Raw genomic sequence first — 23,919 nt, 5'->3', positions numbered from 1 at the left:
TAATGTTGCTGCTTCTGTCTGTCCCCCCATCCTCAGACCTACACATTGGCAGAACAACAGCAAAGTTGTGAGCTGGAAAAAAAAACAAAACAACGAGCTGAAAAACACTAAACTGCTCATAGAGCTGAAGGGACGAGTAAGTTTATAACTGTCCCAGTTCATCACGTCCGGCAACGTCTCTCATTTTACACGCAGCCATTTGATCCACCGTTAAAGGAAAAACATTAATTAGCGCAGCTTTAACAGCGAAAAGTGATTCCTTTCATCTTGAATACTTCAATCAAAGCCACAAACTGAAGGATTAATCCAAATGACAAAGCCTGCGCTCTCTCTATTTACAGTAAACCTGCAGCCAGACTGACCCCGACCCAAGCACTCACGCTGATTTTAGGCTGATACGGACAAATCGTCAGGCTCAGAACCTTCAGCACTGCAATGAATAAAATCTAAAAAAAAAAACAAAAAAAAACCCCACTCTGCGTCTCCATGAAGTCTGTCATGAATTCTCAGTGAATGGAAAAGCTCCAGAAAGTGCCACTGCGACTGCAATTCATAAGTCACTACAGTCCTTCCTTGACCACATTCCTGTGTGTGGAATGCGCTTTAAAGAGGGATATTTTCAGGTTTTTTTGTGTGCATGTCTTTGTAGCTGGCCATTTGTGGTTCTCTTCAGAGGGGAAATGAGTGGCCAAAACCCTTCTGAAATTGCTAAAACGGCACTATCATTAAATGCTCATTTGTCATACTTTGCTGACTGTGCTTTTAAGCCATATTATAGCCAGCGGGACTAAATGGATAGTTGAGGTTTTTAGGACATTTGTCTTATCACGAGCTGTCCTTCCTGTCCATCTGAAAAGTACTTACTGCGGTGAATTGTTTTAACGGACAGTGCCGTCGGGGGGGAATATGGGACATTTCAAATCACATGGGCTGAACCACAAACACTCATCCAGTAGGCCAGGAGACTGACAATTAGAGGATACAGATGGAGACAGACAGTAAGAAAAAAAATGGGGATTAAGAGACTGATGAAAGTGTGGAGAGGGCCAAAAATAGAGAAAGAGGTCAATTTGCATGAAGGGGGCGTTTATTTACAACCAAGTGGTGTTTCAGTGATTAGATTGGATCATGAGATGTTTTTGCCATCGTAGTCACATGAGGAGAGATAACAAAGCTCCACACAGCTGAAGGTCATTCCTGGCCTTAATAAAGCACAAATCATACCAGGAGATGACTTGAACGGCTGTTTGGCGCGTGACGGGGGGACTCACTCTTGTTTTACCATGGCACCACGCATCTGTGCTTAGAAGCTGTGGGTTCAGTCTCGTTCCTGAGGGCAGCGATTAAGCGTTGCAATGTGGAGGTGACATTGTCAGTAAATTTCTCATCAAACTCTCAAAGTTAGCGACCGGCTGGTGGATAATAACTGCTGAAAAAGCCAATATATCCCACAGGACTTGGTGGGAACCAAAACAGAGCTAAAAGCAGAGTGAATATTGGACTTACATTACTCACACTGTCCAAAACATGACTTCAAATGCTAATGCTGCTTTGTAAATGCCGAACATTTGTTTGCTGACATGTTAACCACAGCAACTTTTTAAGGCGATAATATGTCAGCAGCTTGTTTTATAGTTCCTCTGTTCCCATGTGACAAAAAATGATCAATTAAGCTTTAAAGAGGAACTCAACCAAAGTCTGTTGACAGCTCTTGGGTCCAGTACAACTGTCAGTGTAAAAACATTGTATAATGCATGTTATGGCTCCAGAGGGAGCTACTCGAGTTAGAAAGAGCTTTGTAGTCCGTTCCTCATCTGCGCTTGAGGCTAGCAGCTTCAGGCTACATTTGTGGGTAATATAGGTGCTACGTTTTGAAGAAAGTGTGGAATGAATAAAGATAATGTCTCTGGTCTAAAGAGGTGGAGCACTCTTTCAAGCGTTTGTTTACCTGGTCGTCATCGCTGTCTACTCCCTCCAGACTGATCGAGCTGTTCCTCTGAGCCTGATTCTGAGAGATGCAGATAAAGAGAGAGGAGAGAATAAGCGTTAGCAAGGCCACCTGCAGCACATAGCATTCAGGTGGACTGCAGAGCAGGACATCATTCAGGGATATGTGTCACCATGACTGTGTGAAGAGTTGTGTATTCAGGTGGGCTGCAGGGCAGGCCGTCATCCTCAGACATGGTTCCAGCATCTTCTGCTCTCTTCACACACATGAGGGATGGAGGAGAGCCCAGTCTGATGGCCTGCTTCAGCTGAAGCTGCAGAAAAACAAACAGAAACAAAATGATCAGGATCATAACAGCTGAATAACAACCAAACACCGGGAGACATGGCCACACTTGATACTGCAGGAGGAAGTGAAAGTGTTTTTCCAGGTTTTGTGTGTGTTTGGGTACTCAGACATGGAAAGGAGCCAAGTCTGGCTGCCAGTTTCTACAGCTTTGGAAAAAGGTAACAAAGGTGTGTTTGAGTGTGTATTGTTGTGTTTCACTGCTGTTACAGTTGGAAAATCCTCACTCGTGGAGAGTATGATTAACAGAAAATGACTTGTGAGTACAGGCAGCTGGCACTCAACACAGAAAGTGTTTATTTTAGGCCTTGTGTGTGTGTGTGTGTGTGTGTGTGTGTGTGTGTGTGTGTGTGTGTGTGTGTATGCGTGTGTGTGGGAGGTATCACAGAAACTCAAACTACCAGATTTGTTATCTGCCAGTTACGTGTTGCCCTGTAACAGACACTCAAGGACTCATTTACTCAGGTACAAAGCAAACACTGGACAATACAGCTTTTCTTTAGCCAGTCTGGACACTGACACACATTAAGTTCTTGACAGAAAGGCTTTGACCGCTGCAGCTGTCAATGTTAATATTTCAGTGTAGTTACAGAATCTGTGAAACGTCTAGAAACAGCTGACCAGCTCCAGCTAAAATACAGGAGTAGCTTATCGCCCCATTAGCAGCTGTGGTTGGAAGCTCATCTTGGTAGTACATGAAACTCAGTTGGATTTTTGTATTACAGTACAAAATGTTGAGTTATAGACATATATGTTTATTGTCTATTGTTGTTTATTCAAACCAAGTCTTATTTCTATAATCTACATACTTTTAATTGTGAAATTCTTATTCTTAATGTACTGATTATCATTACCTGTGTCTTTCTGTCTCTTGGCTCTTGTACACACTATGTCATTACTGTCTCATGTGCAAACAGATCTGAGTTTTCTCTATATTTTAGCTGCAGGAGAGAGAGTTCCTTCTTAGCAAATACTCTTAAGAGGTTGTTTAATTGTCACTGTTTGCAGATAGCTTCATGGAGCAGTTTAACTGGAGGTCGGTCTGTCGGTCTGGGTCTCATGTCTTCCCCTTTTAGTTTGTTGTTTTTCGTCATCCTGTCCGTCCTCTTGCTTTGACAGATTCTTCAGTTTCTCCCTCTCTTTGTGATGCACATCAGCTTTGCCTGTCTGACTAAATATACAGCAGATCGGCTGGTACTGCTCTGTCTCTCTCTATCCACTGCTTCATTGATATATACCACATGACAGCTGAGAACAGCACAGGGTCATAGACATTCTCTCTCCCAAACACACAGATTGTGATTATTTGTTCATTATTCCTGATTAACCTGCGGTCAAATTCTCTTTTTTTCTAGCCCGTCTCTGCAGGCAGGTCAGAGGTCAGGGTCACTACGCCATTTGCAATGTAATATGTAATTACCTGCAGTGATTTCACTTTCCCATGAATGCTGTCCTGAGATGCCCCCAAAGCCTCGTTGGCCTCGGACGAGTCCGAAACAAAGACCGAGTCATGTGACAAGGCCTTGCTGCCCAGGCTGATCTTTGACCTTTAGAGAAACAGGAAGAGGAAGAAATAAACAAAGCAGAAAGTGATGTTTCACAGATTCTAAAACAAACAAACAAACAAACAAAATGAGGAGAAATGGATGCTGGGAAGCCCTGATGGGTCACTGGTCTAAAACAAATACAGGTGACAAACAATTTTTCTTTCATTTCTCTCTACTCATCAAACAAAACAATTTGAGATAAATCATGTTCTTTCTTTCTGTTTTTGTTGCTACATCCTACACGAACCTCCCCTAATGATTATGAGGGGGACCACAGAACGGCCTCAGTAAAATTTGAGCACATGTATCCTTTGAAACAATGAGGAAAAGTCAAAGGTAGACAGGCAGGAAGTGGCACGGCTTAGAGAAACAAAGGAAATTAAGACTGTTCACAGGAAGACACATTCCAGTATTTGTTACAATAACAGGAAGCCATGAGCTCCAAGTGAGGAAGAACAGGAGATGAATGTTAAAACACCATCTTCCTCTCTTGAATTGTCTGTCTTTCGCACAAGAGGAGATATTTATCTAAATAGACAAATTAGACAGAAACACAATACTGAGCTGCAGGAAAATGACCAGTGGCTGTTTTTTTTCGGTGAACCCTATAAAAACCCCTTGTGGTGTACAGTAAGTGGCTGCTGAGTAAAATACCAGAGAAAAACAAGGTGATGTTGCCAACATGTGACTGGATTCATGTTTCAACGGGGTGGGTTAACTCGCCTTAAGGACCTGCAAACCCACCAAACATGATTGAATTAGCTTTGGTTTTATTTTCCCATGATGGACTAAATATTCCGATGAAGGCTTTTCTTTCCTGACAAGAATACAACTATGGAGGCAAACACTAAAAGATTTACATGAAAGCCAAAAAACTGCAAGCAATTTTCAACATTTTGAGATAAAATGTGCTGTATGTATAACAAAACTCTCCTGTCATGGAAGGAATCCATGAGCTTAGATGAGGCGCTCTGCAAACTCTCTCTACTGCCTGGATCAGACTTCATGATTCCAGCCTGATTTTGAGACGATTTTTTCATGGCCGACCAATTAACAGTGCAGAGGCCAATCGTTGTACTCATGTAGAGTGACGTGGTAAACGACCTGTCGTTCAGAGTCTATGATGCCTCACGACACCGCGACGAAAAGACTTGCATTTCAGAATATTTTTGTCTTGACTCGTCTTAATGTGACATCTCCCATGACATGTTCCTGAGCATTTACCAATCAGGTGCTCTCTCCAGAGCTCAGTCAGGTAACCACCGCAAAGAGGTAATGAAGTCAGCTATCCAGCTTGTCCACAGTGCATTTACTGAGGTGTTTTTGAGACGCAAAATGTAGCAAATAACAAACCACTAATCAAGCATTTCCCCAATAAACCACAAAGACGTATTTGAATCTTGTGTCAATGCCTGAATGAAAGTGCTGCAGTCCCAGTTAACGAGTGTTTCTGATCTGTGTCTGATCTTACCCAGAGCCCTTATCCTTCTCTGATCGAGTGAGCGTGTTATTTTCGGATGCTTTGCTGACATTGTCGCTTGATTGGCTGGCTTTAAGCCCGGCGTCTGCTCCCGCGGCTGGTGGATCCTTTCTCTTCTTCCTGGCAAAGAACTTTTTAAACGTCTGGAACTTGGACTTCTTCTTTCCTGTGAAGACAAATGAGAAAAGAGAGACAGAGAGACATTTATGGAAACAGGTTTAACCCCCCTCATGGTCTCCTTCTCCTGACAGCACCACAGTGAATCATAACCGCTAAGTGCACAGTGATATATTAATGAGAAAATTACACACACAGCATCTTTACACATGGCCCTCATATGAACTCTATTTGAGAAATTAGCCCTGTGCTGGCTGTAAAAGCTCAGATAGGCACCCCAGGACAAACTGCACACAGAGACCGATGTGTCTTTACACAGAGACGTACATGAAGACAACACACACTCTTGTACTTGTAAACCCCCCCCCCCGCCAGTGAGCCCACCTCTGTAAGCACCGCAGTGGAAAAACTCAACAACTCTTTTATAACTCCTTAAACAGCTACAAACTGCTTTCACTGCTTTCAGTCAGCCAGGCGCTCATCCAGAACTTGCCCACAGGTCCTCTCTCTGTCCCACACTCAGCAGGGCCGTGGGCTGTCTCAACATGCAGTTCTCTATGCAAGTTGAATAGTCAGTTATTAAGATGCGAGTCCTTATCCTTGCGTTGTATTAACAAAACTGAGGCCGCATTCAGACCAACTTTCGCCCTGTGTGTAAAAATGCGTAAAAATGAGACCTCTCCGGTAACAATGGCCAATCAGATGCATGCAAGCCAACTACTTTTTATTTGGCATCAAAAATGGAGTGTTTTTTTTTCCACTGTTTACCAAACCACTGAGCAGGATTTCAGCATCTGAAACACCTTTAAACTTACTGATCTGTTCCTGAAACTGGACTTCCTCTCTGTAGTTCATGTCTGGCTGGTGCCAGAAGCGACACGTGAGGCTATACTTAGCTCAAACATGCTTTGAGCTTAATGCTAATCAGCATGCTAACATCCACATGATGACAATGCTAACACTGTTTTGCAAGTATAATGTTCACCGTGTTCACCATCTTAGTTTATCAGTTTAGTGTGTTAACGTGTTAATTAGAACTAAACACAAAGAACAGCTGAGGCTGATGAGAACGCCATTAGTTTAGCAGTAAGTCACAAAAACACTCACCACAGAGAGACACATCCTCACTGCTACAAAAACTAATGTGAAGCATCTCCAGTGGACAAATGATCCCAATGTACGGCTGTATTAATCCCAGAGACTGAACAGTGTTGAGGCACAAAACACAGAGAAATATGGGAAGAAGGAACTGTGACACAGCCTGAAGACAAACAAAACAACTGTGTGAATGCTTTAGGAGAGAGTCAAAAAAAGGCACATTCCTTTTATACAAGCGGTGTCATTTTTGTCCTTCGCCCTGTGGGGAATCCTTGAGCATTCCTCCCTTTCTCTAAAAATATGCTTTCTGGTTGCAGCTAAAACACAGCTGAAAAATGTTAGGCATCTAAACCTGGTACGAGGGCCGGGATGCTTAACATTTCTGGGTCATTTGCCACAGAACATGTCACGATAAATGATTAGGCTTATTCATTTCATGTTGTCGACTTCACATCATGCGTATGAGCAGCTTGCTTTCTTTTCCTTTGAGATCTTCTGTTTGTTATTTATAAATTTTATATGACACATTAAAAAAACATAACAAAGACCTAACCACAAGTCTTTTCAGCATGGAGTGCTAAATATAGCACCTGCAACACTAACAGAGATTAGATAATGTCATTTTTCATCCAATTTCTGCGACAAAATGTTGGCTGCAAATTCTCCTGTCTTCTGTCTGGGCCTTGAAGTGAACTGCTATATTTACTTGAGGAGCTTCCAAACTGCTTTTGATGACGCTTCAGAGGCCTTTCTGCACTGCCAAGATGAAAAATCAGGGGCAAACAGTCGCCGACTGCCATTTATTGTGCTATTTTAGGCACAATACACTATTAAGTTAAAGGTCTGCGCTCAGAGAGTGGAGAAAGGCCACTGCTTCAATGGAAGGTCAGTAGGGCTTTATGGTCATTGTAGGTCTGAGATGCTGTTATTTCCCAATATTTCTTTCAGTTACAGACACCACTACACGCACACACTCTAAATAGCATCATGGGAATCTCAAGGTAGTCTAAGGTCAGTATTAGGGGGGAACTGACCTCAGCTCACACAACGAGAAGATGATGACCTTTGAAAGGGAAACAACGTCATGGAGAGAGGAGGCGACACAGCTTTTGTCAGGAAAGCTGGAGCGAAACTTTATTTTAAGTATTTTGTCTCCAAAAGAGATGCTTTCATTTTCTTTTCCTCTTTCCAGGAGGGAAGGGTGGGAAAGATGAGGACGATGAGGAGGTGGGGGGGGGATAAAGGCTTGGCACTGTATATTTACAGGTGCTGTTCAATGAATTAGAATAATTTGAAATGGTGCACTCATTACATTTTTGGAATGCATTTTTGTGCAGAAAGCAAATCAGGTGTTCACCGCACCTGTCCTACTCGTTAGAGTAATCACAGAACTCTTCACCTGTAAAAAATTAGCTCAGCTGAGCTTTCCAAAAGGCCCATTTAGGCTGTTTGACTGCGACACTGTTGTTTCATTGAATTAGAATAATGGAGAAACCATGTCATTGAATTAGAATAATTTTTATTATAATTACTGTACAATTATCACTTTCTCAGTATTTTGTGGCTGCCCCCTTGGCTTGTATGACTGCCTGAAGTCTCCGCGGCATCGATGTGACCAGCTTGTTGCAAGTTTCTGCACTCACAGCTTCCCAGGCAGTGGCGATGTTCTGCTTCAGTTGGTCCAGCGTAGTCGGCTTTCTGTCGCGAATTTTCCGCTTGACGATGGCCCAAACGTTCTCAATGACATTGAGGTCAGGCGAATTGGCTGGCCATGCCAAAACTTGAAGCTGTTTTTTAGCGAACCAATCTTTGGTCGACTTTGCCGCATGAGCTGGTGCAAGATCCTGTTGAAATATGAAGTCTTCTTCGCCAAACTGTTCCTCAACAGTCGGAATCAGGAACGTTTCCAGAACATCTTGATATACGGCAGCATTGACAGTCTTCTTGAGGAAGCAGAGTTTCCCTACACCCCGAGCGGACATGCATCCCCAGACCATAACGCTCTGGGGAAACTTGACGGATCTTTTTAGGCACTCGTGGTTGTAGGTTTCGCCACCACGACGCCAGACACGAGGACCTTGGTCACCGAAGGAGATGCAGAAGCGTGACTCGTCACTGAAGACCACTTTCTGCCAGTCTTCAGCAGTCCACTCGCGGTGTTCTTTGGCCCACTTCAGCCGTTTCTCCATTTGTTTCTTGTTCAGCATCGGTTTTACTGCTGGAACGCGAGATTTGAAGCCGAGTTCGCGCAGACGACGGTAAGTGGTTGATCTGGAGACGTCAGCACCGGTCTGCTTGTTCCACAAGTTGGTGAGCTCGGAAGTGGACTTGAACCGGTTGCTGACTGCGATCTTTCTCAGCTGCTTGTTGTCGCGCGCAGATGTTTTTCGGACGGCGGAACAGTTGGTGCGCTTGCTGCAGTTTTTCTTGAGAGCTTTGCAGACAGAAGACTGGCTGATGCCGAGCTGCTTAGCAATTTTAGTTTGGGTCAGGCCTTGTTGGCGAAGGGCTTGAATTTGAGCCACTATTCCGGTTGAGAGGTCGCGCTGCTTACCCATGATTGATTTTACAACTTAGAAATTCTACTTAACCCTGACTTTATACTGCACAGTGAACACTTTTCACAGAAAACAAAAATTTGAGCATTTATTCTAATTCAATGAAACAGTTTCTCCATTATTCTAATTCAATGAAACAACAGTGTCGCAGTCAAACAGCCTAAATGGGCCTTTTGGAAAGCTCAGCTGAGCTAATTTTTTTACAGGTGACGAGTTCTGTGATTACTCTAACGAGTAGGACAGGTGCGGTGAACACCTGATTTGCTTTCTGCACAAAAATGCATTCCAAAAATGTAATGAGTGCACCATTTCAAATTATTCTAATTCATTGAACAGCACCTGTATATATAGTTTAAGAGCACAGGCTGACATCAGTATAATATTTGAGCTCTCAGCTGTACTCAGTGTGTGTAAGTTTGTAATTAACAGTCACTGTGATCATGTATTTCAGTCCTGGCAGTAAACTTAGTATCAATAAGTTTTTTTGGTTTCCTTTTTGAAAACACACGTCTTCAGTCAGCCTCTCACAAAGCGTGATGAGGCCCGACGTGATCACACACACATCCCAAAGATCAAACACTTCTGCTCATTTCACACGAGACGTTTCTGTATGTGCTGTTATCACTGGTTTGAAGAAGGTGGGGCTCAGTTTCAAAAAGGTGATGTCACAGCTTTCACTACGCCAATCAAAACTTTGCAACACTGTCAATCAAATCTGAACAAATCACACCCACACAGTCCTGATGAAGCAGGTCAGCTGGGCTTTTGTGAACTTAACGTTCAAAATTAATTTGCAATTCTCCTCCCATTTGTGTTAGAAAGTGCAAACTCGGTTCACAAGAAAGGAAAGAGAAAGCTAGTTAGCCTAGCATGCTAACATTAGTGCTGATACTCACTGATTGTTAGTCTTCATTTATGTTATTTCAACACCTGCACCAGCGTCTGCACCCTCTTTGGTGTATTTTTGTGCTAGCATTAGCTTAGCTGTCTGTCTTTAATGGGTCCAATTGTGGTGAATTCACATCCACTAATGAACACTGATGCTCATGTAATTCAAATTTCCTCTCCTTGTTAATTGTAATCATGACTAAACAAGCACAAAAGTCAAACTAATATCAAGGTCATCTATACTGATTTTTGCTTATTTACGGCACCATGTCTTGAATATCTAATGCTGTAGGTAAATACTTCAGATGTCAAACCAACCACCGAGCTCAGACTGCAGATTCAGTTCAAACACAGGACACTCTGCCAGGCGCCAATCAGAGATAAGCTGTCTGTCTGGCACCGTCACTGGGTTAACACCAGCAGATTGACATGAATGACAACTGACATGAATGGCAGACTCCATGATCTGTGGAGTCACGCCTGACAAACAGAAGTGACTCACCAAACTGGGTACTAATGGTCCGTTTCCTGCAACAAACTCCACATATTAGATGCTCACTTAAACGTCAGAAGAGGACTTAGTTTAGACCTCGTCTACAGCTCAGGCATGAGAGGCTGATGCCACTTTGCTGGACTGTGGACGTGTGCTCATGTTCTCTGACCTCCCGAAGCACTTTGTCTTTGTTCCCGTTATATCAGCAGCATATGTGCTAGCCATCTGTATAGACAGTGTGCATCTGTGTGTGTGTGTCTGTGTGTGTGAGAGAGATGATGATAGCTTTCTCTGTTCCTTCATTTCCTGCCAACAGCAGCAGGGAGATCTACACTGTTAAAGCTGGCCTGATCTTCCCTGCTGTGTGTCTGTGTGCAAACTCTCAGCTGATAAGACGCAGACGTTCATATACTGCTATCCATCCAATTGCGACACTAATATAGTTTGTTATTTTCATCCAAGGTGGAAACCATCCTGACTTATTAGCACATGCAGAGTTTGAGATGTTTCTGTTAAAATCTACCACTTCTGAGGAGAGACCCCAGAGATTTGCCAACTGAACACCAATTAGTTCCTGATCAAAACCTAAAGAAATCTCCACCTGATATACTTCAGTGTTCTTTGGTGTAAAACATGTCAAACTACAGCTGGGAGGATGAAGCTGCTGTCTGGAGCTGCCAAAATAAAAGCCAATAAAAGCGGTTTTACACTTGTTTAATGTCTATTTGTATGCTGATGTGTTTCACGTATGGAACTGCTGAAATATCTGAAATTTTATTAAAATATACAAACTTGCCTGACCATCATGAGCAATGTCACTGCAATACAAGTTCATTTAGTCTTGAAGGTCCCAAATTTTGAAATTCAAATATTCATTGAATTAACTGAGCTGCTCTATTTTCACAACATGAATAATCTTTTCATGGTTGTGGTCACATTAGTCAGAGGCTTTGTGTTTGTATGAAAGAAAGTCTGGGCAGAAAATGTGAAGAAGGGTCATTATGGCATTATGGTCCAATGTTTCACTTTGAGGAATCACATGAAACCTTTCAACATTTAATCAAATTGCTACCTGAGCACTCTTCCACGACCTCAGCAGGCTCCTGATTGGCCATCACATCTGGAGGTCCTGATGCCATGGCAGCACTGTCACTGCTGTGAGACAGGGAGAGACACTGATGAGCGAAACTGTTCCTTAAATGAACATTTGTGAAGTCATTTGATGATGACATGACGAATTGGATCAATTTAAACTGTTTGCACAACACTGACAAATTCCAGAGAAGGTCAAGATGAGAGAGGATGCTCATGCTTCCATGACAACAAAGCATATCATTTTTTAGGAATCTGGGAAAATGTAATAAACGCACTCGTTAACTCCCCAACCCTTCAGTTTTCTTGGGCTTGTCCTGAGCACAGCTGCTTATGTCCAAAACATTTGACTAGATCAACTTCTCTGGGTTCCAGCTCTTCTGTCTGATGTGTGGGAAAGGACAGACTGTCATTTATCATGAGATCCTGTCAGATCCTGTCGCACTTTAGGACAGGATCATTAATTATTACAAATAATAATGTAGTGACAGTTGCAGACTGTTCACTGGCATCTGTAAATAAAGGTAACGTATTAATCTAACGTACAGTCTCAGAGCCGGAATGCGGACAAAACCCTGATGTTTGCAAGATTTGTTTTCTCTCCATGACACCTTCCAGGCTCTGTAACTGTGTGGCTGTGTTTATCTTAATCTGCCTCTATCTCCTTATATCGCTCATATGCCAGCCTGACCACTTGCAATGTGATCAGGCTCGCTGGATTACAATGTGATTAGAGTCCCATTTGGGAGTGTCATGACTTCAACTAAAAGTGGCTTGGCAAAGGCGGGTGGCCGAATCTGAAATCAGAAAGGACTGCACAGAAAGAGCGAGTTCATTCTGAAGGATGACACAGTCGTCTGTAACAAGCCACAGCCTTAGAAAACCTGTCAGATAGACTCCTGAATTCATCATCACTGATCTATTTCTTCATTCCTTTAAAGCTGAACATGTGTAGTGTTCCTTAAAGTGCTGAGACTAACTTCAATTTGCAATTTAAACTTGTGCTCTTCTCCACGCTTTTATGTTACACTTCAGTGCGTCAGTCTGCAGCCAATCTCCAGATCAGTCCTTCACTACAATCCAAACAGTCTCAACGGAGGCATCTCAGCTATGTATCCAGTGCTCTGCTCTGCCTTCCTCTTCTGCCAGCTGAAACGCTCACCTCTTAGCACCGGCAGATGCCCAGCAACCCCCCAACACAAACTCAAACAGACGTGAAATCCCATTACAAAGCGATATGTTGTCATTGCTCTCATTGTGCGGCAGCATGGACGTCGTTAACTTTGCTGCAGTATCACACAATCAAATACATTTCCATACTACAGTCAGATGTGTCACTGTCGATGCCAAGTCGCAGTTTCTTTTTGAGTTTTTAATCACTTCAGTCTATTTCACAGGACTCTTCGTGATCCTTGCCCAACAGACAGGAAGTTGGAGGCCATGTGGGAGTTCAGCTCCAGCATGCTGAACCAGTTAGCTGCTCTCTCACACAGCGGGACCATTAACTCACTAAGTTTTACATGACTCTCTATTCTAGTCTCAAATCTAATTAACTATGCACTTTATGTACGAGGTTTCCTGCCTAGTTTGGCAGGAAGTTGATGCGACTTTCAGTAAACTGATACCTCAGAATAATTGTGCTGTGTCACCGTTAATTTGGTGCAGTTATTTTCATGAATCTATGGACGTCTTGAGAATAGTATTTCAGGAGGAGACACATGGAAATGTTTTCTTCAGCCAAACTTCATAAAAGTATCTCAAGAACTCTTCTTTTACAACAGATGACAATGAGCTTGAAGCCATGCAGCCTCCATAACAGCTGTGATGGGCTAGTACCATTCAGTACAGATGTGCAATACCCTAGAGTGGAAAGACGTCCAAAGAACTGTGAAACCTGTCTGCATAATTCATCACTGGTCTGAGTAACATGAGTTCATTTCTTATTCTCATGCTGTTTGACTGATCTGTCAACCACTTCAGAAATATCTCTACAGCTATTGGATGCCAGGAAATTTTGTACAGACATTCATGATCTCCAGAGGATGAACTGTCTCTCCGACAGTTTATGAACAATGAATGTGTAAATACGTAAAATACTTTGACTTTGAATACTTTGACTATACTGTACAGAACCTTGTACAATCTCACAGGACATTGTGGAAAGTCACAACTTCACAAAAGCACAGTTCACTGACATCGAAATTAAATAACAGACTGACTTGGAAAAATGCAGGTTTCACAAGGGCCATGGAAAATCTATAGAACACTACTTAATTACTTGTGCAAACAAGGACCAAAACTTTACTTTGTGTACATCCATAACCTCATTATATGCTCTACAAACAAAACCTCTGACTAACCCAGAATAGAATTAAATGAAATACAACCAATTAATAAAAAATAACCGTCAAACATTCTAGGAGGAATACTGTTACATGCTGATTAGAAAATGGTAGAAAAAATGCAAAATGACACTGAAAATGGAAAGGATGAAAGAATTCCAGGATTTTCATGGATTGAAAAATTGAAAAAAAAAACAAAAAACAAAAACATTTTCCTTCTATTATACAGAGGAATGATTAAAACAGATGTCTAAAAACGACTAAGATCTAGTAATAAGACATCAAATCAATATGATTTTAAGCCTCATATGTCACATAACTGATGACCATAGGATCAAGTCAAACAGATAAAACAGTTTGTAGCCAACATGGATGAGAAGTTCTTAAAGCACTATGGGGAACATCATGACACGCGTCCACGTCAGCAGACCCGCCTCCATGACGTCTGAGCAAACTCCATCTGCTGATGAAGACCATGTGGTGTACGGCTCCAGGATAAGATTGCAAAATATATATTTTAATATGGTGGAGAATTCATTGTCATTTATTTTTAGAGAGTTTACAAGACATCCCTGTTTTCCACGTTTGCCGCTGGTTTGAACAGGTTGATCCTCTCCATGAAAGAAGCAGCTGGAGAGTCTCTCGTCAACTGTGTTTACAGTCAGTTTGTAGTTTAGAAACAGATGGAAAATTCCTGAGGGTTTGTTGACGTGTGGAGGGTCTTTCGTCAGTACTACCATTACATAACCCTTAGCCATCATCTTCATCTTAAGCCTGGTTACAGTCATGAGAGTCATCAGTGTCACCAGCTTCACCTTTCTCATCATCTACGGCAGAAAGACACAATTGAACTAGTCTATGATATTGTTTCTTTAGCAAACAGCTATTTATTATTTATATTATTTATTACTGAGCTGATAAGAGGACATTCCATAGACTTACATTCATTTCCTGGAGTCTTTACCCTACCTTTAACCCAAATCTTCACCCTAAAATTGAATGATTTACATTATGGGGGGCGTCCCCAAAAGAAAGACCAGTCCCCACAGCATGATATGATGTGATGTCAGGAAACAATGAAGCATCAGAGAGAGAAGGGAAACCAATCTTAACACCCAAAAACACCACCACAGGACTACGTGTTCTATCAACAGGTGAGGAAACTAAACACACCACAACAGGCCAAAACGTCAGTATTGACATCACTGAGTTCAACCTATAAACACGTATATAAGTGAAATGCTAATCTGTGTAAAGAAACCGGATGAAGAAACTTTTGAAATTCTAATTGACATTTAGTATCGTGCAAAAAATAACCACAGGGAACATTATAGCTGATACAAATACGACAGCTATTTAAAAGAATAACTCATTGTGGACAACAGTCTTGTTCTTGGTTTGAGTCATGAGAAGATCAATAGCACTCTCATATCTGTGAGTCATGGAGCTGAAGCTGGCAGGCAGTTAGCTCAAGTTAGCACACAGACTGGAAGCAGGAGGAAACAGCTGCCTTGCTCTGTCCAAAGTTAAAAACTAAGACTGAACTAATACACATACATGGTGTCCCATTGGTTTATTCCAAACATAAACTCTGCTGCTAACTGACTCCCAGCTCCAACTTCATGCATATAGACGTAGGTACGTACAGGTATGAATGTGGCATCAATCCTCTCATCTTTTCTTGGCATGAAAGTGAATAATGATATTTCCCAAATGTCAAACCTTTAATTTTAAGACTAATTGCAACTTTTTGTTAACATGGAAAGTGTGCGGGGACTTCGAGTGCTGGGCTACTTAGTGCAGTTCAGCTAAGTTGATAGAACAAATGTAAGTTTCTTATTTTTAAACCACTGACAAGTTCAAGATCTGATGGTCAGAGGGCAAAATGACTGACCTGCGCCCACTTCCAAAGCCAGCTCCCCAAGGTGACATCCTCCGCTTCATCTATGAGAAGGATGGAGGGACGACGGGGGGAGGAGAGGGAGGAGGAAAACAGAAAGACAGGCGGAGAAACAGATTTGAGAAGAGAAGAGAGCAACAACAGGACGGGACGGAGAATTATAGATGAGAGGATGAGCAGAGGAGATGTGAAATAAAGAGCAAGGGGGAGTGAAAGACAGTAAGAGCGAGGGGAGACAAACACAAGTCAGAGGGAGGGAAGGGGTCAAAGAGAGGGGTTGTGGGAAAGAGCAGCATGAAAGGAAAGAAGAGCCAGTTAGATAAACAGACGAATATTAGGACGAAGAGAAGGACAAAAGAGAAAACAGACTTACAGTAAACAGAGAGAAGTTGCTGTGGAAAGCAGTGGTGTGGTTTTCAACCAAAGATGGTAACAAGGCCTTAGTGAAACAATATTCTCACCCACACATATTAAAATAAGCAAACAAACGGCTTGAAAAGGGCTTAGCAACAGAAAACTCTGACAGAGAAGAGAAAATAAATATAGAATAGCTCCATGTCAGTGCAATGGCCATATTTTCCAACCAAAGTCTCCTGAAATGACGAGTATTTTTCCATCCACGTTTAAATACTGAGAGACGAACTGATTTCTGATAAGTTTGAAATAGTAATGTTACAGCAGGCTTCATTAGCCAGTTCTGGAAGCTACCACGTGGTTTCAGGCTTTGCAATCAGCCAAACAATTTAATCATCCAGAATATTAAAGCATTTATTTACAATGGTAAAACCTGTCTCAGGTAATCCACTCCTATTGGACACTGCAGCTACTTGCCTGCACGAGCTAACTGATACTGATGTCACGTTTCTACCTGGTACATGTTTACACACACTCCTGTTTCCTGTACAATCCACTGCAACTCTGTCTGCATCTGAGCTTGCAATGTACAGTATATCACAGATCACAATACATCTATTGGTTCATCCATTGTTCAGTCCATTGCCAGTGAGCTCCAACTGCACCCCAACGACAGCACTATGTACACAATCTGCACCCGAGCATGTACTGTAAGTAAAAAGGTTACGAATAGTACGTTTTGTGCCCTAAACCATAACCAACAAATAAATACGGTCATGATGTGTTCATAAACAACAATTATTGAATACTTAGTGCTGCTGATTGAGAGGTGTTTCTAATATTCTGTCATCCTTATATATGTAAATGAGCAGGACAGAATATAAAACCCCTTTCAGACCTGCAACCCTTTAAGTTAATCTGATGGCAATTCAACGTGTTGGCTGGTTAGACCTGGTGACATTTCTGTATCACTCTGAACATGGCAGAACTCTGAATTGAATGTCCTTGGATGATTGAAGGATGCAGCAGAATGAGGTAAAACATGCACAGAAAGAGATTAAATGTGTGTCTTGTAACGCTGCCTCCTGCTGACATGCGAAAAGAAAAGAAGTTCTTGAGGAGATTCTTCACATATCTGATCAGTCTATAAAAACTAACTGTCCACCCACAGTGTGACTAGGGCAAAGGTTATAACCACAGCAATAAACTGACCAACAATCTCTCCCTAGAATTTCAATATTCAGTCAACGATGCAACTCTCTTGCTTGCTATCTTCATGATATTTTTTTAATCTCACCACAATTATCTCTCTCTATGGCTCACCGCTGTCTGAGATAGATGAAGCCAGCCATGTATTCATGTCTGAAAAGTGCTTCAGGGTTTAGTTTTATAGCTCCGTTAACAAAATATAACATATAAACTAGATCATGCAGTGATACATCATCTTACACTTTAACATGTTAGAGAGGGAGTGGAAACCTTATAAATCTGTGGAGAGTCTTTTCTGAAACCATATTTCACAGACAGCATAACGTTTAACAAGCTGCAGCTCCCTCTTCACTTTATATTCTCATATACAAGAACAAGTTACATCATTTTGGAGATCTGACCTTGTTGTTTTGTAAAATGCAAAACCACAAAAGCAATGATTCCTTTTTTTTTTTTTTCAGGCTATTTGACAAATTCAGACCACTTTTACATGAGATGCGTTTTCCAGTTTGCATTGTTCCTTGGCACTTTTCTGGCAGCTGTTTATGAACTTGGTTTTATTTAAAATACTAATCCTTCTGCTGTGCTGTACTGCATCGAAACACTCGGCACACCATGAGCTGTATTTGGAAACCACCGTGTGTGTATGTGTGTGTGGGCGTGTGTGTGTGTCTGTGTGTGTGTGTATCAGCCGCCGCATTATATAACAATGGATTAGCACGTAGAGGTATTCAGACCAGTAGGGGGTCTGCCTTTATTAGACAGATGAAATAACCTCATTAGCAGCCACATACAGTAGGCACGCACACACATACACACACATGCACACACACAGACACCTGACTGTCATGGCATCTGCTGTTAAGTAAGTCTTGTTCAGCTGATGTAGATAGAACAGAGTCCATGAGTGGACTGAACAGCGTGCAGGTCCACACAGTGAAAACAGTCATCACCTGGATCCATTCTGATTAGCAGTTGAGAAAATAGTGGAAATGAAGGTTAGAGAGAAATTCGGATAAACACAGGTGAGCATGATCAATGGTAGAAATGAACGCTAAGCTCTTTTGACTTAAATGACTGTAAGATGACTTTGTCCACAGGGGTCTTGTCCTTTGGTCGTAAAGGAAAATCCAATCTAGTTCAGCCTTAATCTCTCAGTGGAACCAGTGTTACCAGACACGTTGCACCACGAGCAATTTGTGCTCACTAATTGGCTCGTCAGCACCTTCAGATGTCTGACTGCCACATTGTAAAGATCACACCAACACCGACTGTATGGATTCTTCACTCAAAACATAAGCATTTAATATTGTTAATAAACCTCTTCATGATTCTTAAACCATCTCTCTGTATACAGGCACATGGATCTTCTTGTCTATAAGGGATAACCTAATCTAGTACGACGTCTATAGTTGGTCCCATACTGGACTTTGAGCTTTTACGACACAAATCCACACCACTCCAGTCCTAATCCTTCTGTACCACCAACACTACACTGGGCTAATATGGACCTGATTACATTACCACAGCAATTAGGAACCACAGAGAAAGAGATTTACAACAAATCAGCAGCAGGCGGGAGACAGGCTAAGCTTAGAAAAGCACAAACGTACTGCATACAGCAGCTTTTAATGCAGACATTTTGACACTGTTGACACGTAAGCACTGAAATCTGCAATCCAGTTTCAGCACCGTTAACTGTGACTACTTCAACAAATTCATGTAAAGCTTTCCCCTTTAGACAACATGATTAAATTACAGTACCAATTTCCCGTTCTCTGACTGAACAAACCCCTCAGCTGTGTGGCTGTACACAGTAAACGCGGAGCTAAACTGAAGTCATGTGAGAGCTGTTAGAGCGGAATGAGCTAACACCGTTTATGAATGAAATTCTGTTTTCTATCATACAATCCATCCGCTCAAGTAGGGCCGCTCATTCACACACTATCAGTGCCGGTTTTAAATGCTTTGCAGGATCTAGTATTATGCAGAAAAATAAGTGATTTGTTCATTTTGATGCCTTATGCATTGAGAACAAACTCACACAGAAATCTAAAAGGATCGGGATGTTTGAAGTGGTGATCGCTGTGAGGGTTCTTCGGTGTTTCCCTTTGTGGGATGCACAAATCTGGACTGCTGACTCTTTGGCTTCAACATTCGGTGTCTTATTTCAGTAGGAAGGATCACCTCAATATATCACTGCATGGAATCCATGTGGGAAACCTAAAAAGACCAGTCAAAGACTTATTTCGAGGTACTTGGCCTTAGAACTCGAGAATCTATTCCCCATGTTTGCGACACAAAAACAAGTCCTTAACTTGACTCTGAGCCTACAGAGAGGAGATGAGAGGCGTAGTGGAGGGAGCGCAGATGAATTGGCCTCAGTAATATGATGTTAGTGGATCTATGACGAGCCGCAAACCTTCAATTTCCACAGGGAGAAAAAAGGCAGATGCAGAAAGGAATCAAAAAAGAATTGCGAGGGAGTAGGAGGATTTTTCCAGTCAGCTGAAATGATAAACTTGGCTGAGCCACTGAGCACGGATATAGCTATAGAAAGACATGTTGTATATACAGAAATAAGCAGCATGCATATAAACTTCAAAGTGTGTACACAACAGAAAGTCTGTGCCATATGCAATTTGAGCAGGTGCACATTTCTAGCATGCCATTATCATATGTTTAAAACTAGAATCAAATCATCTTTGTCTGCCAACCGGTCAAGCTGCATTTACATCCATGTCTGTCCAATATATGCAGTGAAGACTCTGAGGGAATTTAATAAAAGGTTTTATTTGTGAAATGGAAGTTCTCACTATATTGACATGTGTGACTGGAGTTAACAATGTCCAATGAGAAACATGTTGTCTTCACTTAGAGACTGTCTTTCCAGAGGAGGACAGAGGACTGACAGAGAGCTTCATCACATGGAGCAACAGCAATCACCTGGAGCTCAGCAGAACCAATGAGCCCGTGGTGACTACAATGCTTCAATCTGCAATGCTTCATGCTACAGTCAGCACAGTTTCAAGGTGGACGCCCAAGATTAAAGTCACAAATTCAGCATCTGACCACATGTGAAACATGACAACAATCTCTTTCTCTGTTCCTGAGTTATGGTGTTGAATGATGGCCAGAAAACTGTTTTAGCAGAACACTATGACAAGGTCACAGCGACCTTTGACCTTTGAGCACCAAATTCTACTTAGTTCATCCTTGAGTCCAAGTGACCATTTGTCCCAAATTTGAAGAAAATCCTACAAGGTGTTCCCGAAATACTTCCAGCGTCACAACCTGAGATTCTTGTTGACGTGTTGGAATAACAGACAACATGGACGATTATGACCCTTTAGGTTGAGAACAGGTTGAATCTCATATCCAGTCCCTTCTCGTCTCTCCCCTCTTTATCCGTCACTTTTCTCCACTGTGCACATGCTATGAATCATATGAGGATTAGCACACTAATGGCATGCACTTTGACCAAGTAACATCCTAAAGTTCTACTCAGAAGTCCTTCATGAGCCAGCCCCTTGGCTTTACATGATGCAAGATAATATAAAATATCAAATAAGAGATGAATCAAAGCTACCTTGAGAACAGCTGGAATGAAAGTCAACAAAAAGTAACTGATAACCACAATGCATTTCAGGACCGAGGGCACATGAGAAAAAATATATTTCTTTAGCATAAAACTGAGGACTCATTATCAAATGCTGCAATGCAAAATGATTGACAGGTTAAAAGATGGAAGGCTGCTGTTTTCCACAATTTTGTGATCATATGCGGAAAAAAAAAAAACTGTTGACTCGGATCCAGAATGAGAACGGTCATCCTGAGCTGAAGGCAGCAGATAAAGACAGGCAGTCCTTCCTGGATGTCACTCATCCCTGTCCCGTCTCCACGCCCTGCTGCCATCTTGTCACATGTCTCTGCATTTCATTTAATTAAAAATGAACAGCGCTTAAAAAAGGCAGCATCGTCCCAGGACAAACATCTTTCACTCTCCCGTTACTCTCTCCCCACTTGTTAAATGCTTTAACATGCGTTTTTGTTATCGTCTCACCCATTTCCATTGCTTGGAGGAGCTCAATTTGAGCCAAATGGCCATAAAAGGATATGAGAAATATATAAAGAATGTGGCCAGATAACACAGCTCCACACCAACATGTCTTTGCTCCCTCCTCCCCTCTTTGTCTCTCCATTCTTTTTACCTCCTGTCTCATTATCTCACCATCCCTCCACTCTTTTTCTTTGTCTGTGTCCCTGTCTCTTGTCCAACCACACATACCTAACCGGGAACGTGGCCTTTCGAACTGCGGTATTTCCTCTTGACCCATTCAACTATTCAATGCCTGCATGGTCAGCAGGAGACGGGGACTGAGAAGGAAATTAGTCATTTAATTTCATTCCTGTCACTGTTACTTTGACTTTCTCATGCCTTGAAAAGCAAAAAAGATTTGAGCTACTGCATGCCCTTATCAAAAACACAACGACAGCACAGATGCTACTTGTGTTTGTTTTTCGTCTGTCTCTTTTTAAGAACTTTCTGTGTTTGTCTTACCTGTATTTTAATGTGGACAGTAGAGAGCTGATAGTTAATAAGGACACACCTCCCCAACTGGACTGGAAGTGGGGGACATTTACATGACATAATCAGTGTCCAAATCTCAAAGGCCACCAAGACCTCCACGGTGTGTTATTTTTAATAACTGCACAGATCAGAACGGATTACGCTGCTTATAGCAAGGCCACGACACAAAGATCAAAACAGAAGATCTGGTCACTCATATTTTGACATTATGCACACACAGACAGTAAGAGGCGTGTGGGAAACAAATTCACCTTTAAAGTCATTTCATTTCTGAGCGTCATATCATGCTAGTGACCTACAATGACCTTTAACACAGAGAATGATGCACCACGTGTGCTTGTTTGAATCAGTTACAGTAGCAGTCGCCTTGTTATTGGACGTAAGAACAGCCATTTAAAATTCCAAAGCTCTTATTTTATTTGGCATTGGTGCTTGAAAAATATAACTCAGATCTAACAAAACGTGAGCAATACCATTGGCTACATCTCCTTCCGGTGCTGGTGAAGTAAAATGACAATCTGTAGAAATCACAGTGATAAAATGTGGTTTGACTGGAGTCCAATGCTTGCTTAGTCTATGTGCATCGTATAAACCTGCAATTACAAAGAGGAAAACGGCAAAGAAAACAAATGCCACATTATAGCAGAGTGTGTTGCACTCAACAACAGTGACACAGTGATGGAAACAAACCCAGAGACTGTCTGACTGTCAGAGTACTGTAGTAATCCAGCAGGAGCAAAGTAAACCAGCGAGGTGAGTTAACTCGCCACAACCAGGCTCTTACTACTAGAAGAGTTCAGTCCAAACTTAATAGTTTGAGAATATCAGTTCACTCACACTCAAACTTCAAAATCAAAAGTAGATCTCATCATCCCTCAATCCACCTGAGCTGCTTAGACTGTGCTTAATTTGTAGACATGTACTCAGAGTATCCTCCAGAGTTTGAATTTTGGCCGAATTTTGTGTTGAACTGACAGTTCACTCAATGATCACGTCTGTTATTTCCAAACTGGACAGGCCCTGGATGAACTCTGGAGGAGCGTCAAACCAAGCTGAAGCTCTCAGTCATCTTCAGACTTTAAGTAACTGACTGTCCTGTTTGGCTGCAGAATGCCTTTCACGCCTGAGGTCTGGTCACGATTTAGAAACCACTCTTTTGGGTTAGGGTTTTCTCTTGTCTTCCAGCTGTGCTCCTCCTGCCTCTCCCTCCACCTCCTTTCCCCTCCTGTTGGAAATGAGGCTGCGCTCTTAGCAACAAGCCTTACATGGACTCACGACAGAAACTGACCCAACAGCCTCATCGGTCACTCTGCACAGTCTACATTCATTTACAGCTGCATCACCGTTCCTGCTGAACAAACTCAACCTACTGTGGTTACGTAATGACTGTTGGACCAGGAAACACTGGGAAAGATGGGGCTTGGTGAGAAAGTGAGAACACACACTTGTCGTCGGCTTTAAGACTAAAACACTTTGCACACAGCACCTTCAGGGGCTGTTCTTACGACTGTCGAGCTTTCTTGTGCAGAACACACTTTTACAGTGATAATGAGGGCAGATTTGATTCAAATTCTTTATAATAGTTCCAATAATGGGTTCTTGATTTAACACAGAGGCAGACACAAGCAGGCCTCTCTGATTCATTTGGAATCGCCGTTGTCTCTAGCAGATTTAATCAGCTGTAGCTAGTTTATCAATGCTAATTGTGCAAGTTGGCTGAAAACTCTGTCGGCAGCTGACTAGTTTTGAAAAACAGCATTAGATTTATGTTTTATTATTCATGAAACAGTTTGTGTAATGTAAGATTTATGCTGCCTTCAAGTGACATTATGTCTACCTGGCTAAAGTCCACTTGACAGATGTGACGTTGCATCCTCAACTTCAACTGTGGACATTTCCTGATAGATCTGGGTTCAAAGCTCACAGATGTTACTTTTTTGTGGGCTTTTTTTTGTTT

At 42.0% G+C, this 23,919-nt stretch overlaps 1 protein-coding gene across 5 annotated transcripts in view; it reads right to left on the bottom strand.

The window, feature by feature from the left end:
- LOC143326204 (uncharacterized) overlaps positions 1-23,919 on the bottom strand; it is a 45,135-nt gene that overhangs the window by 9,118 nt on the left and 12,098 nt on the right. For 3 of the 5 annotated variants that reach the window (XM_076739748.1, XM_076739749.1, XM_076739747.1), the window contains exons 2-6: positions 11,547-11,629; positions 5,312-5,486; positions 3,714-3,840; positions 2,121-2,261; positions 1,949-2,008 (exon numbers count right to left, since the gene is read on the bottom strand). In XM_076739748.1, coding sequence (XP_076595863.1) covers positions 1,949-2,008; positions 2,121-2,261; positions 3,714-3,840; positions 5,312-5,486; positions 11,547-11,613 — 570 coding nt within the window. In that variant the 5' untranslated portion in view covers positions 11,614-11,629. Of the gene's footprint in view, positions 1-1,948; positions 2,009-2,120; positions 2,262-3,713; positions 3,841-5,311; positions 5,487-11,546; positions 11,630-15,802; positions 15,853-23,919 lie in introns of all 5 variants that reach the window. The other 2 variants (XM_076739746.1, XM_076739744.1) reach the window with 1 other exon arrangement.

This window comes from Chaetodon auriga, chromosome 9 (genome assembly GCF_051107435.1).
Source record: "Chaetodon auriga isolate fChaAug3 chromosome 9, fChaAug3.hap1, whole genome shotgun sequence".
Lineage (NCBI taxonomy): Eukaryota > Metazoa > Chordata > Actinopteri > Chaetodontiformes > Chaetodontidae > Chaetodon > Chaetodon auriga.
Note: the sequence above shows the minus strand (reverse complement) of the source record. Positions and strands in the feature narration are given on the sequence as shown.